Raw genomic sequence first — 17,136 nt, forward strand, 5'->3', positions numbered from 1 at the left:
GAGAATTTTGTAGACAATTTTAGAAATGAAAAGCCACTACAATAGGATGATAAAATAAGATCAATAGAATAAGAATCTATCTAAAGAATCTAAATAATCTATACAAATCAGTATATAAATAGGATTGTGACCCAAAGCATGAAATATTAGCCATTATTTAGCAACAAACAAGAGTCAGCAGCATGATTAATACTGTGATTATCCTTTAGGTTGAAAAGAAAGAAAAGACAAGACTTTTGAGGTAACGTACACTTAATTTGTACATACAAGAACAAATTTGCTATTGGAAAAAAAGCCTGTTTTATCTATTCATTACCCAGTCATTAAACATTTGTATTTGTAAACAACACACTTGAAAGATGGCTTAATGGTTGAGGCATAGTAATCTGAATGTCTCTCACAATGTTTATCACAGATAGGATTAGTCACCATTGTTTTTCCCTTTTTAAAAAGTACACCATACAGAGGCATTAAGTTCATTCACAACACTGCGTAAGTGATGTTCTGACTCACATCAATTTCCATGGTGCTCTCAGCCTTAAGACCCGTACCTACTAAACAATCCCCTATCCGTTCTCCCCCACGCCATGGACAGCACTACTCTACTTTCTCTGTGAATTTGACTGCTCTGGGTACCATACATAAATATGATTCAAATAGTATCTGTCTTGATTATCTTATTTAACTTGGCATAATGTCTTTAAACTTCATTTGTTTTGTAACATGTTCCTCAGTTTCTTTATTTGTTAAGCTTAATAATGCTTTATTCTGTGTGTACATATGTATACTTGTGTGTACTGCATTTTATTTATAATTTCATCAGTCAATGGAAACTTGAATTGCTTCTACATTAAATCTATTGGAATTAGGCATCTGAGAACACGGGTGTATAAGTATTTTTCAAAATCTGGTTTTCAGCTCACTTAGGAATATACCCAGACATAGAATTGCTGAGTTATTTAATAGTTCTTCTGTTTACATTTTCTAAGATAAGGCTTAGGTATGTACCCCAGGATAGTACCATCCTCCTGCCTCAGTCCTTAGGCAGTAAGATTACAAGCTTCTGCCACTACACCTGGAATTTATATTTAACTCTTTTGGGGAGCGAGGTTCGAGACAGGGTTTCTCTGTGCAGCACCTCTGGCTATCCTGGAATACACTCCATAATCCAGGCTGGCCTCAAACTCACAGAGATCCACCTGCCTCTCCTTCCAAGTGCTGAGATTAACAGCGTGCGCCACCACTGCCCGGCCTTATATTTAACTCTTATTGCGACTTTGTACACAAATATCTCAGGGTTTATTATGTTACCTGTGCTGATGTCAGACTGTTGATGCCCCTGTCCAAGCCTCCCAGGTGCTGGAATTGCAGATACCCCATCCTGACACACAACAAATATCCTAATTTCTCCACATCCCTGCCCACTCTTCTTTCTTCCATCCTGCCCTTCCTCCCTATTGTAACCATTCTAAAAGCTATGAAGCAGTCCCTCATATTCTGTTGATTTAGATATCCCTATTAAACATTATTTAGTTGCTAATAATATTGAACATCTTCCCTCATACTTGTCAGCTATCTGTATATTTTCTTATGAGAAATGTCTATTCAAGTCCTTTGCCTATTTTTAACAGGTTGTTCGCTAGATTAATTTTTCTCATAACCAAGTTTTGCCAATATTTTTGGCTTTGCTATTTTTCACTTCTGAAACTTTCGTGGGGTTTACAGTCTCCACAACCAGAAGATATCTCTGGTTCTACAATTGGGAGCCTTTCAGTATTTACTGAGTCTAGCATTCATGACTCTTGTTATACATACTTTTGACCTTCTGAATAAAATGCTCTGGTTCAAATAAAGGGCTGGGATGGTGGTGCTGTGCTGTGCTGGTGGCTCAGAAAACCATGCAGAGAATGGGAGAAATCATTAACATCCATGATAGAAATGCTATCTAAGCGTTGACACTTATTCTTCATCCTTTTAAGTACAAAATTTCTTCTTATCTATCACTGCTTCTTTTAAATTATGAATTTTTCCCCAGGCCTAGTACTATAAAGGGAAACTATTTAGTTCTGATGACAGAGTTTTTGGAAAGTGGCTAAGCCTTGCCATATTTATTTGACACAATCTTTGAAATATTCAAAAGAGTTTTGAAATAATTTCTACTTTCACATTAACTAAAATTTTCATCTTTTCCTTGGGTCCCTAATTCCCAGAAGAGTCGTTGTGGATAGTGGGGAACTTGCACATATGCTCACCCATGCGTGCATATACAAAGAAAAGGCATTTGATGTCAAGTGTCTCTATTTATCTTTACCTTATGTTTTAAGACAAAGTCTCTGTGTGAACCTGGATTTCACTGTTTCATCTACAGTGGCTAAGTAGTGTATACTCAGGTTTTGTTTGTCTCTATGACCCAAAGAGTGGAGTTATAAAAACATGCTACTAGATTTTACATGCCAGCTGGGGATCCAAACAGGTCCTCGTGTTTATATAACGAGTTTTTTACCTACTGAACCATCTCCCCAACACCTCCGAGAGATTCATTAATTTGTGAACTATTGTATCCACGTATCAAAAGTTAGAGATTAAATGTTAATTCAGTTTATTTTGATGGATAAGACGCCATAATATACATATATACTGTATTTTTAATCCTAAGATATCTAGAATTTCAGAACATGTAGAGAAAAAGCTCAATTTCCCTTTAAGTCTTGGGTTTCTCTTTCAACAATAAATGCAATAAGAAAAAGGAAATTTTGCAGGCACTGTAATAAAGTCCCACTTCTGTAAACTTTTGTCATGAAATAGTTCCATGGCAAATGACACTTATATACTTACAGATAAGTCATTTAAGAAGAGCAATTTCCTTTTTTAATGTAATAAAGATTGTTTTATTCAAGTCCAGTAGGGATTTGGCATTTGTGGGGAGGGGTGCTAGCAAAGCTGGGGTAGAAGAGCCCAGGGCCTTGCTTAGGCTGGGCAAGCACTGTATCACTGAGCTACAGCCTCAGCTCTGGAACTTCATTGTTACACACAGGCTAACACTTGACTGACAGTCCTGCTGGGATCACAAGCATGTATTACCACGCCCAGTAGAGCGTCTAAATCTCAACGTCCAGTCCACTGGTTAAATCGGAGTAGGGGTTCGATGTTTACTATTGTATTGTCCTTGGTTAGTGCAATAGTTTGGGCAGACCCCTTAGGACCCGATCCACGCATCATGACGTTCTTCTTGCAGGCTCCTAAGACACTCTGGGTCCTTCTATTTCCCCATCTCCTGTATTTCTCTTACCTAGAGTCTCAGTAGGATGTCCTCACATCTATCCCAATCTCCTGGTAAGTGAAGACTTTCGTGGGACGTGCCTTTTGGGCTAGTGCCCAATTATAAATGAGTATATACCATGTGAGTCTTTCTGCTTCTGGGTTAACTCACTCATTATGATCATTTCTAGTCCCATCCATTTGTCCACAAATTTCGTGATTTCCTTGTTTTTAATAGTTGAGTAGTATTCCAGAGTGTACCACATTCTCCACAGTTATGTGGAGAGCGGGGACTGACTTTGACATGAACTCTGGTGCTCCATATTTGACCGCCTCCCCTTGGTGGGGAGGCCTGGTAGCACTCAAAGAAAGAATAAGCAGACTACCAAGATGAGACTTGATAGCTTATGACCAGACAGTGGAGGAGGAGGTCCCCCTCGGTCATAGACCTAGGGGAGGAGAATAAGGTGAAAGCAGGAGGGAGGGAGGAATGGGAGCATACAAGTGATGGGATAACAATTGAGTTGTAATCTGAATAAATTAATAAAATTTTAATAAATCTCACAGTCTATAGAAAACTATCACAATATCTCAATAGTCCTAATACCCAGAAGTAACTCTGTATCATCTTTCCTGTTGGAAAAAAATATACATTTTTTTGAAATATAGTATATGGGGGCTGGAGAGATGGCTCAGCAGTTAAGAGCACTGGCTGCTCTTCCAATTCAAGTTCCAGAAACCACTGGTGGTTCACAACTATCTGTAATGAGATCTGATTCCTTCTTCTGACATGCATGAAAACAGAATACTCAGAAATAAAATAAATACATACGTGAAATAAATAAATAAATCTTTTTTAAAAAGAAAAGAGAAATACAGTGTATGGAAAAGTTATCATTTTACTTGGGTTTAAATAGTAAAAAACATATTAATTATTACTCCTTATATACACTCAAAAGAAAACAAGTGAGTGAAGAAAAGATAGCAAGACCTTGTATAAACTCTCAGATAAGTGCTATTTACTGGAGAATGCTATTCTTTACTCCCTGAGAAAATGTTTTGTTTTCTTTTGGTTTGGTTTTGGTTTTTCAAAACAGGGTTTCTTTGTGTGTAGCACTGGCTCTTCTGGACTCACTTTGTACACAAGACTTGCCTCAAACGCACAGAGTTCTACTCCAGGACTGCTGGGATTAAAGGCCTACACCACCACACCTGGCTGAAAAAGTGTATTTCTTAGCCAGATGTGGTGGCACACACCTTTAGTCCCAGCACTCGGAAGGCAGAGGCAGGAGGATCTTTGTGAGTTCAAGGCCATCCTGGACTACAAAGCTGGTCCAGGACTGCCACAGTCTCAAAATAAAAATAAATAAATAAATAAAATAAAAGTTAAAACTAAAGGAAGGAAGGAAGGAAAGAAAGGAAAAAAGAAAAGAAGAAAGAAAGAAGTATTTCTTAAGCTAAAGAATATTCAAATAGGACAGCTTATCTCTTTCAACTGACACTTCAGACCCTCAGAGAACACCCCACATGCTGGAAGACCAAAACAGGCCATACTAAAATATTATGAAGGGTGGTTAGCTACCCTTAGATTGTCATCCATCGAAGAAAAGGCAGAAGGGTATAAGCTATTTAGGAGGCACCTTCTATAAAGAGTCCAAGGTAGTCAGCCCATCTTTATGGAGGAAGGACAACCTACTTAATCCACCATGGTGAACGCATAATGGTGACTTCAAAAATGGCACCATAGAGGCTATGGTTAGATCAGCTAAGTGCAGAACTAACAAATAAATGGCAATCCTGCCAAAAGAAGAAGAGTGTCTTTTCTCTGTGAGCCAAATGAACTATCAGGAAAGCATTGCTAGTTTATTTTAAAAGGAACTGTAGCCATGAGAAAGATCCCCCAGAGCACCAGGGGGTCTAGCAGTATACCTTATGTAAAGATGACCACAAAAAGCCAGGGGTATCCAAAGAACTGCAATTTGCTGTCTGAAAAGAACTTACAACACTCCCTCCACATACAGGGCCAGCATCAGAGCTCAGAAACCAAAAAAGCTACTGAACACATAGCTGGTCAGAAACTGGCTTTCTGGTTTTGTTTTGTTTTGTTTTGTTTGTTGAGAAAGGGGCGGGATTTGTTTTCATTTTGGTTTTTTGTTTGTTTGTTTTGTTCTGAGGTTTTTGTTTTTTGGTTTTTTTTTTGTTTTGTTTTTGTTTTTGTTTTGAGACAGGGGGTCTCTGTGTTAGCCTTGGCTGTCCTGGACTCACTTTATAGACCGGGCTGGCCTCGAACTCACAGTGGTCCCCCTGCCTCTGCCTCCTGAGTGCTAGGATTAAAGGCATGCGCCACCACGCCCGGCCTTGTTTTGGTTTTGGTATCCTATAATTCACACATTTTCCCTGAAGGGGAAACTATAAAGAAATCACAAATAGCAGCTAACAGCAGGGAAGAGATGGATCGTAGATGAATGAATGAGAAGCGCAAAATGAAACAACTCTGAGATTTCATCTCACCCCAGTCAGAACAGTTCAGATCCTGAAAACAAATCATGGAGGGGATGTGCAGGAAGCAGGACACGTGTTCACTGCTGGTGACATTACCAACCGTGCAGCCACTCTGGAAATCCGTGTGGAGAACTCTCAAAAAGCTAAACAACAAATGTACTATACGAAGCAGATATACCTCTCCTTGGTATATTTCCAAAGGAAGAAATGTTCTGCTGCAAATATTCTGCTCAGCCATGTTCATTGGCACTCTATTCATAAAAGCAAGGTCACAGGAGTGACCTAAATGTCTTTCAACTGATATACTGATAATAAAAATGTGGTACATGTACACTATGGAACAGTATTCAGGTATAAATGAAAACAAAATCCTGAAATTTTCAGACAAATGGATGAAACTCAAAAAATATATTGTACTGAGTGAGATTACCCAGACCTAGAAAGACAAATGCTGCGTGTTCTCTCTTATTTGTGGGTTCTCTCTCTGAGTCTTTAAACATAATTTCATAACGTGGAGCAACTGCAGAAACTAGGGAAGTAAAAAGAACCATGGTGTAGGGGCTTTAGAGGAGGAAATAGTCAAACAGGTACTGTGGCAGGGAAAACAGGGACAAAGGAGAAGACTGTACCTGGGGAGAAGAGAGAGAGTGCAACACACAGGAAGAGGAAGGAAGAGGGAAGAAAAGCACTAAGGATGTTGAGAAGCAGCATAGGGAAACAATTGTGTTTACTGAAAAATAAATATGTAATACATTAGTGTATAGATACACACTAATAACTTAGATGAAGTTTTGCCATCTGGGGTGATAATTCCCCCCTCAAGATCCAGAGACTATCTAATATAAACCCCAGTACCAGACATGAAAAACTTCTCTTTGAGTAGACTGTCAAGGTCCAAATAACTCCTCAAAGCAATATAGGCCATTGCTGTTGACCGTGGTTGTTTCATACAACTTGAAGGCAGGGCCTTATTGCTGAAGACAACATACACCTCAGGCACATGACTTCAAGAGATAAAGCTGGCACTGACCTGGAAGTCTCCTCCATGCTGACTAGCTCTCATAATAGCTGAAGGTGCTGTGAAAGGTGCCAATAGGAAAAACGCTATTAACACGCCGACCCAACTGTAATGCCTATGAACAACAGCAGTGGCCAGAAAGCATGATATGCCCAAGGGTACAATAGTAGCACTTACATCTTAGGGGGAAATGACAGCGACCTAACTGGGCTTAAAGCCTGATGATAGAAGGAACTTCAAAAAAAATAAAAAAATAAAAAATAAAATAAAATAAAAAAAAGAAGGAAAGAAGGAACTTCATCCTGGCTACTATAAACCTGGCCAACTACCCCCAGATGATGAGGTCATGGGCTCTAGAAAAGAACCTAGTACTATGACTTTCCTAAACCAATATAATCCCCTACTGAGTTGAAATACCTAACCCTACATCCACAGAGAAGTGGAGCTCTCATCAAAGAAGCTTGTTTTTGGTTTTTGTTTCTTTCAACAGATGGCGTCTGAGTTAGGGTTTCATTATTGTGAAGAGACACCATGACAATGGTGTTGTAAGGGAAAACATTTCCTTGGGGCTTACGGTTTCAGAGATTTAGTCCATTATCATTACGGTGGGAAGCATGGCGGTGCTGGAGCCGAGAGGTCCACATCTTGATCTACAGGCACCAGAAGGAGACATGAGCTTACAAAGCCTCAAAGCCTACCTCCACAGTGACACACTTCCTGCACAAGGCCACACCTATTCCAGCAAGGCCACACCTCCTGATAGCGCCACACCCTCTGAGCCAAGCATTCAAACACATGACTCTATGGGCGGTGCCGTTCCTACTCAAACCGCCACAGATGGGAGCCATCGGAACTGGTCCGAATGTAGAGAAGTGACTGCAAGAAGTGCAGCTCTGATTGACACATCTGCAACATAGCCCTATACTTGTAAGGCCCAGAAAACATCACAGAAGGAGCTGAAAGATGGTAAGAGCCGGAGCACCAGGATCTCTGCTGTGAGACAGTGTCTCCTGTATAGGACAGGGAACCCTAAACAAGCCCTGCACAGTGGCAACATTGACTGACTTTTCAAAGTGGAAGGGGAAAAACCTCACAAGGCCTCCTCCCTGGATGAAGAGTTACAGACAATCAATGGCTGCTAAAAGAGGGAAAAATCAGTCTTCTCCAGGAATCAGCCTCCCAGTAGGTTTTCTAATCCCAAGTGGTGAGCCCTAAACACGTACATACTAGCAACATTAAATGGCTCTAGCAGGTTGTATTTACATATATATGTGTACAAATGTATGTAACAATAATAATTAAGAAGTCATGAAAATTCTAATTAATATACTAAATGACTTATAGAAATGAAATCATCAAATTATATATGAATTTAATCTATTTTTAAAGAATATTTCATAAGGCAGCCTCTGGTTTTAGATTGCTGTTTATACAAAATTGTGGCATCATGAGACCCACATACGCTCAAGCGAAACAAAAATCCCAGCCTGGAGCCAGGAGATGGTCACCCAGTCCCAGGCCGCAGCTGAGAAGTATTGGGAACTGAGGGCTGCTGGGAAATGGAGAGTTAGTTGTCCTTAGGATGTGCCCTCCGAAACGTTGCAATGTTCCAGTGCATGGCCACATACTCAAAAGCATGTGGCAGCACTAACTAAACTAAATGAGTTTTAAAAAAGAATGCAAACACAAAGTTAAATGGGTATGAAATAGGAGGTGAATCTGGCAGGAGCTGGGGGAAGGGGTAAATATGGTCGAAGTCCTATGTATTTTTCTTAAATAATAATTCTCAAATAATAAAATATTTGGAAAAGAATAAAAGAAATTGGCTATGATTTTCTCAGTCTTTGTCCTTCTGTTCTTTCCTCCTTTCCTTTCTTCAATTTTCCAAAACGGCCAGCCAGTCTAGAGAAAAGGAGAAGTCATAATCAGAACTACAGTGCGAAGGTTGTCCATTTGCTTATATTTATTTTTGAGAGTCTCCTACAGTGCAGACGAGCCTCAAACCAACTATGTAACAGGCCAGCCTTGAATTCCTTATCCTGTTACCTCTTCCGTCTGCAAGTGCTGGGACTGTAGGTAGCACCATGCCCTGATCTTAAACTTTAATATTAATTTGGACTAGGCTTTTTAATACTTTAAATGAAATACTTTAATGCTTTAAATGAATATATATGTTCTGGGATTTCATCCACCACGGAATAAAATAAGTAAGCCAGCACAGTGCGGGTTTACAGAACAGAGTGGGAACGGACACACTGTCTGTTTACAGCGCATCTGTTGTATGTGTGTGGGCAAAAAAATGAAGATAAAAGGTTACGCATTAGGGAACAGGATGGAGGCACAAAGTCACTCTCTAGAATCAGCCCACAGCTGCAGACACATATCTCAGTGCTTACTTTAGAGCTGTTTTGAAATCTTCTGATTATTTGGTAAGTCTTTCTTTTCCTGCAGAGATGGCATCATCATCATCTGTTTAAATAATGTGTTTAGTATGAAACGTAAATATATTTAACTCGCTATGAGGTTAGGCAGATGGCTACAACATTCTGAAATTCTGGGAAAGAATATATTTCCTGACCAGTATTTTTCTGTTAAATGACTAAGGGGTCCTTTTAGTTTCAAAATCTGTCAGATCCCTATTGATTATGTATTTTGTGAAGAAATGATACCTAATGCTTTGGGAACATCTGAGGATTAAGGAGCCTATTTTAATTACATTTTTATTAGCACAGATTAACTATACACAATAAAGGGCTTCAGAGATATTTTCATATATGATTATGTTTTTTATCATATTCACCTCCATTCTCCCTCTCCTGGCCCCATGTTGATTCTGCTCTTACAAATTGCTTTCTCAACTTTTATTTTTTGAACTGTAGACGGTTCAGGAAACACAGAAACACAAAATGGTAGGTTACAGGAACAACTTCACAAGCACTTTTACATAGCTTCCCATCAGGTATACCATATGTCCTATCAATAGTTAGAGTTGCTATTTCTATAATAAAATACCATGACCAAAAGAAAGATGGAAAGAAAGGGTGCACTTTGGCTTACACTTCTACATCATAGGCCATCACTGAAGGAAGTCAGGACAGGAACTCAAACAGGGCAGGAACCTGGAAGCGGTAGCTGATGCAGACGCCATAGAGAAATGGTGCCTTGCTCCTCATGGCTTGCTCAGCCTGCTTTCTTATAGAACTCAGGACCACTAGCCCAGGGTAGCACCACCCACAATGGCTGGACCCTCCCCCATCAGTCACTAATTGTAAAACATGTTCTGTAGGCTTGCCTAGAGCCCCATTTACGGAGGCATTTCTCAGCTGAGGTTGCCATCTCTCAAATGACCCTAGCTTGTGTCAAGTTGACAGGAAACTAGCCAGCACAAGTTCTTACCACCAATGTACAAAGGCTTCATGGGGCTGCTCATGTTTGCTGATGTCAGACTTGAGTGTTTGTCAAACTTTTATTTTAACTTGGCATTTTCCTGGAGAAGAATGAGCTGACCATCATATTTACTAATTTAAAGTTTCCTCTTTTCCTGTTGAACTGAGCCTTTTTTTTTTCCTATTTATTTGAAAGATGTTTTTTATTCTGAATTTTTCTTCAAACATCCCATGACTTATCTTCTAGGTTCTTAATAATACCTTTTGATGCACAAAGCTTTTAATTTTAAAAAGTAGACAAACTGATCAACATTTTCTCTTGCAGTTTTTAACCTGTGTTGTCCACAAGCCTCTTGTCTGCACAGCAGTAGTGAGGATGCTCACCTAAAATAGTTCAAACCCTTTAAAGTTTGACATTTCATACTTAGGTCTTAAAACATGTTTTCACCGTAGAGAATAAACTTGATATTCATTGCTTCTTCACACTGCTAGCACACTGGTCTACCATCATTTTCCGAAAATTACATTTGTTGAGAGCAGTAAGCCTAAGTTACTTTTTATTGTCTGAGACTGTGCATCGCTGTCTACAGACTCCACTTCATAAGCAGCATTCCACTCCGTTTGAGTGGAAATGTAGGAGCAGAGTGGCTGTATTTTGGTGGACATGTACACAACACCATCTGTCTGCTCCCACGCACAGAGCACAGGCTGATAAACAGCTCATTCCTAAAACAGAAGGGCCCACCTGATAAATGTAGTAAAGTTAATGGGAACTATAGGAGTAAAGAGGCTATGAAAACCATATCAAATAAAAACAGGGTCAATAATTTTTCAGACATACCAGGCTGATGAAAAGGTGTAACTGCCTCACCTGGACTCCATTAAGAAGGGACACCAGATTGGTACTGATCCCACCAACTTGTCACCTAATCACCCAGTGTGTGTCCAGGAATGAACAGGTAGAAAATTTCTGGCTGTCCCAGAGGCTTCAGCTCAGTTCCATTCTCACTGCTGACACAGCCTACTTGAATTGCTATGTGTCCATCCACCTGTTCATCTACCTAGCCTCAGATCTGCTCTTCACCTCTGTAGCGTCCACTGTACCTCATTTCTGCAGTTCAACTCTGGCCCTGCAGCCTGACTCCACAGCAGCACCTGGCAATTTGTTATCCCATTGAATCCTTTTCTATCTCTGTCAGCTGCTGCCTCTCTAGCCTCCTTGAAACTCCTTTAAATTCTGCTGTGGCCTTCCTAACTCCTTAGAAACAATTCCATAATGTATATTGAGAGAGATTTACTGTGTGATGTGTAATTCAAGCTCTGATCTGATAACTTGTATTTGCCTCAGCCAGATCTAACAGCAAATTGTTGCCAAGAAAACTGCCATACTTTGTGAATTTACTAATACTCAATAAATTCTGACATGGAAGAAACACACAGTGTTATTATCTATGCTTCTGACATGGCGCAGTCCGAGCACCTTTCATGAAGCCTTAATGTCTAACAGGGAAACACCGCCCCCATGGTTCTCAATAGGAACTCCTGGCTGTGGGTGTCATTCTGTTCTGGTAATGTTCTCCTTGTGTTTCAGGGTCATGCTCTAAGGGCTTTTCTACATAAAATTGAAGAGTAAGTCTAAACCCTTGGGAGCGTTCTCTGAATAAAGGCCTTAGCATCCCTTGTCAGGTCCTTTCCTCAAGAAGAATCCTGCCCCCAATCCATATAAGGTGGAGATTACATAGATACTAATGATGGAGTCACCAAAATCAAAATTGCATTTTCTAAGCCACCTCCTTTCCCAAATCCCCTACTCCAAAAGCAGTTTTATTAAAGGATAGCCACTCTTCCCACTACAAACTTAAACTAGTCAAATAATGTAATATTTATCCTGCCAGAAGAAAAGAATAACTGACTGAGGAAAAGGAAAATATTTTAAGTGTGATTGAAAGGATTCATGCTAATTTTTAAATTAAAAACATGTTCCAAAGAAACAACTTTACATTATTAAGAGAGGTAGGGTTATAGGCCTAAAAGTATAAAAAGCTATGGAGTAATCGTTTTTAAATGATTTTAATCATTTAAATTGTAATAATAATATTAAGATTATTTTAAATAGTTTTATAATAATTTTGTAATAATTTAAAAATAATTAAAATAGATTTTAATAATAATAATAACAACAGAATTTTTAAGTCTTTCACTTAAAGGATATAAATATGTATCTTTAGAGAGTGCCCTACCCCATGGTTCACAGAGAACACTGAAGATTTTACAAAAGTAATTACTAGTGAACAACAGCTTTTTAAACACTGCCCCCTGCTGTCGACATTCAGCTTCCTCTGAAATGAAAGGACTACAGAAATAAAAATAACCAGGCCCTTCAGCCTTTGAAATCAGCTCAGCAGTTTTGTTCAGCAGACCAGATTTCACAGACTGGGGCAATTTCAGCTCCACTACTGTGGAGCTTCAATAAAGCGAACCCCAGACATTTGAACATTACTCTCATCAGTTATACGGCCAACCCCAAAAAGGGCAGAACTGGACCTGAGCAGCACTGACAAAACAATAACCACACTTGGAAACATGAGTAAAGACAAGAATCCCCATGATGGCATTTGCAATCTTAGGCCATTAGAACCAGTCTTACTTTTAAAATTTTTAATAAAAAAAGCTGCTAGCAAGAATGACAAACTTCTACAAAAGAGATGAACCTTGCTGTTGACCCACACAAACTCGTGATTCATAGATGACTTGTGCTTCCACGTGATCTGTTGAGTAGACTTTCTGACTAGTTGCTTTGCTCCTGAATTCTACTGGTGCAAATACAATCGACAATAAATGGAAGAGAGCAGCCACAACAAATCTCACGCAGGGCTGCTCAGTGTCCTATCATCACAGAGTGCACGTCGCATGTGTGCTGGCCAGTGTTCTGCCAGCTTGACACACGCCAGCTAAGTCATATGGGAGATGGGAACCTCAATTGAGAAAATGCCACCATCAGACTGTCATGTGGGCAAGCTTTGGTGCATTTTCTTGATGACTGATATGGGAAAGCCCATCTTACAGTGTTCCTATGTGCTGAAAAAAAACAAACTTAGAGGAGCAACCAGCAAGCAGGACTCCTCCAGGGCCTCTGTTTCAGTTCCTGCTTTCAGATTCCTGCACTGAGTTCCTTCCCTGATTTACCTGGATGAGCTCTAAGAAACATGACCCTTTCCTCTCCAAGAAGCTCTGATCTTGTGTCTCATCACAGCAATAGGAAGACTAAGACAGCACTTCAGAATGATGTGATGGGTCACTTAATATTACATCAAGAAGCCTGAGGAGGTTATCATATAGTAATTCACAAAATAATGTGTCTCATGTACTTTTCATATATTTGTATATTTTGATCATATTTACCCATAGTACAATTCCCTACCCCTCCCTGATGATCCTACTCTTCTTTCCAAATAGCCTCTGTTCTGTTTTCATGTTGTTTTGAAAATTCTAGATTACACATATAAGAGAAAACATGTAATATTTGTCTTACTGAGTCTTACTTTGTCATAATAATCTCCAGTTTCATCCATTTTCCTATAAATTACATGATTTTTTTCTTCTTTATAGTTAATTAAAATGTAATTGTGTCTCTACACTACATTTTATCTGTTCATGTTTTGACAGTCAAACCATGCTGATTCCCCGATACAGCTCTTGTGAGTAGGGCAGTAATAAGCACTAGTAGATATGTCTAATGTATGCTGGCTTTGATCCATTTTGGCACATACCCAGGAGGTACCATCCTTAATTATTTCCATACTAGTCACAAAAAGTCATATTCTTATCCAAAACGTATTAGAGTTTCCTTTCCACCTCAGCCCGACCAAGTGCTTTGTTACTTGTTTTCTGACTGGGGGAGGTGGAATCTCAATGTAAGTTTCCTTTGTATTTCTGTGGTGCCTAAGAATGTTACACATTTTTAATGTAAGAAGCGTGGGTTTTAAAGCTATTTACTGTTAAATAATTGTCTAACCTCAGGTCCCTTAGCCATTTGGGACACTGTACAGATATTATTCTAAAGACTGTCAGGAGGTGGTGATGAAGGAAAATATAGGATAAGAGTTATTTTTTTTTCCAGGCTGCCTTTCCCCATTCCTCCCTAATCCCCTCTCTCTACCACTAAAACCATGTGACCTACCCATTTTCCTCTTAGCTAAGATAGGATCAGGAGTTCAAGATCATCCTCAGCCAGAACATAGAACGTTGAAGGCCATCATGGGCTACATGAGACCTTGTATGAAAACAAGAAGAAAATTCAAAGATTCCATAATAATAACTAAAGGCCCAAAAGACCCTGTGATCCTAACTGTAGTTAGTATAAATATGAATTTGCCAATGCAGAGAAGAAAGACAAATATCTTAATAAATCTATAAATTGTTCAATTTAAGTCAGAGGTCCTTAATAGTTTGGTTCAGCAGTCTCTGTGCCTTGGGGAGAAGCAATGCATGTTTCTTATACAAGAAAAAAGTCTCACTAAGGATGGTGTGGGGTTGAAATACCTGTGATGGAACAATAGACGATGTGAGGAGCAATCTTGTCTATGTCTTCATATCCTAGCCCCATCTCAGAAAGTTTGCCAGGGACATAGTTTTCCACAAACACATCACAAACAGTTGCAAGCTGAAGGAAGAGGTAAAGATTAATCAGATTTTTTGAGGAGCTTCCAAACCTTTAACAACTTTTCCCACATAATAAAACTTTAATTTCAGTACAATGTCCACATTGTAAAAATCCAGGAAGAAAGTCAGAAACTAAAGTAAGTGTGTTTATACAAACATAAACGTTCTGATCAATTACTGAACTCCTACTGTCAGCAAAAACAATGCTTATAATAGTTTTTAATGTATATTATTAAATACATCCTAAGCCCTTCAAATGTAAGAAAATTTACTCAACATGGTCTATCCAAATATCCTCTCAGAAGAATAATTGAAAACAAAATATAAGCACACAAAATTCATACAAAAATCTCTTTAAATCTTCACCAAAAATCCCTAAGTCCACTATCATCACTACACTCTGCCCTTTTTCTATAATATTTCTAATTACAACACAGTTTAACACATTAGAACGTGATCCTGAAATGCCTTCTACTTTCAAATGCTTTTTTCCAAAGACTTTTAAGTGTCTTTAGTGAACTGTACTCTGTTTTGATTTTCAACAACTAAAGTGGTGCCTCTTAGCTGGCATCTCAAGGAGAGAACCTGTCATCCTTTGAAGCTCTAGAAATAAAAGTGCCAGACAAGTAGGTGACCTCTCTGGAGACACGTGATGGATACATTAAGGAATGTGAGCCCCATAGCACTACTCCAGAACATAGGCTTATCTTCCTAGCATTCTAGAAGGCTGAGGGCAAAGCACCAGCATCCGCGGAGGCCCAGTGAGGACTTTCTGGAGAGCAGCACCCCAGTGCACGAAGCATATTCAGGAGGGATCGCTTACATTGTGACATGGGAAACAGAAAGCAGGAACCCATTGCTCGAATGAGAACAACTGCAGTTCCATGATAACGACCTTAATTTCTTTTGAGGGCAGAGACTCCCATGACCCAACCGCCTTCCATCTTTCATTTCCACTCTTTCTAACCCCTTACATGTTCCACCATCTCCCAGCGTTGTCATACTGAGGACTAAGCTTCCAAAACAGGAATCCCTGGGGCCACACTCAAGCCACATGCAAATAATAACAGAAAAAGACAGAGAAGATGCAGATGTGCAACTAAAATATCACACTATACAGATATCCTTCCCAAATCTCGTTAGGTTGATAAACCTCTCCTATGGGTAAGCTATACAGCAGGTGTATTATTCTAGTGCTGTGATTAAATACTCTGAGCAAAGTCAACTTAGGGAGGCAATCGGCTTACTTGGCTTACATTTCCAGGTACAATCTATCATTGAGGAAAGTCAAAGCAGGAACTCAGGCAGAAGCCATGGAAGGAAAGCTGCTTACTGACCTACTCTCTGGTTCACACCCAGATAACTATCTTATCCAGCCAGACCCACTTGCCTAGGGATGGGACCCACCATGGGACCCTCCCACTTCAATTGTCAAGGCAGTTTCTCATAGACAAGGCAACAGGCCAATCTGATCTGGGAAATTCCTCAAGTGAAGCCCTCTCTTTCTAGATGACTCTTGGTTGTGTGTGGGCGACAATAAAAACTAACAACCACAGCAGATGAGCCTCAATACAAGGGCATTTATTAATGGTGATGATTAATGATTCTAACAAACATTTCTTAGGAAGACTGAAGAGAAATGTTGCTATTAAATACAGTAACACTTCAGGTACATTTTAATTTATTCTACAAATTTCTTTTCAAAGATTTCTTTATTTTATGTATATGAGTATACTGTCTTTATGTACACCAGAAGAGGGCATCAGATCGTATTATAGATGGTTGTGAGACACTGTGTGGTTGGTAGGAATTGAACTCAGGACCTCTGGAAGAGAGGTAGGTGCTTTTAACTGCTGAGCCATCTCTCCAGCCCCTCTACAGATTTTTTTGATCTACTACTTACAAAGCAGTCCTGCAGATAATATAGGAAAAAAAAAAAACTCTATCAAGTATATATAGGCTGTCATACTGATATTCTTTGTTGCATTTATACTATAAAATAATTGATACAATATTTTAATTACATAAATGCAATTAAATAATTTTATTCTTAAAATCCTAGACAGGCCAGGAGAGATAAGTCTGCAATTAAGGGCACTTGGTTGCACTTCTAAAAGACCAAGTTCAGTTGCCAGCCTCCGCATGGCAGCTCACAATCATCTGTAGCTACAGTCTCAGGGAAATTCAAGACATTATTCTGGTTTCTACAGGCATCTCATAAATGTGGTGAACAAACAAGCATGCAGGCAAAACACCAGGACAGCTAGGGCTACATAGAGAAACCCTGTCTCAAAAAAAAAAAAAAAACAA

At 39.3% G+C, this 17,136-nt stretch overlaps 1 protein-coding gene across 4 annotated transcripts in view; it reads right to left on the bottom strand.

The window, feature by feature from the left end:
* The window catches only part of Sugct (succinyl-CoA:glutarate-CoA transferase), a 713,158-nt gene that overhangs the window by 676,158 nt on the left and 19,864 nt on the right, over positions 1-17,136 (bottom strand). For all 4 annotated transcript variants that reach the window (XM_051168026.1, XM_051168018.1, XM_051168042.1 and 1 more), the window contains one exon: positions 14,707-14,827. In XM_051168026.1, coding sequence (XP_051023983.1) covers positions 14,707-14,827 — 121 coding nt within the window. The remainder of the gene's footprint in view (positions 1-14,706; positions 14,828-17,136) is intronic.

This window comes from Acomys russatus, chromosome 3 (assembly GCF_903995435.1).
Source record: "Acomys russatus chromosome 3, mAcoRus1.1, whole genome shotgun sequence".
Classification (NCBI taxonomy): Eukaryota; Metazoa; Chordata; class Mammalia; order Rodentia; family Muridae; genus Acomys; species Acomys russatus.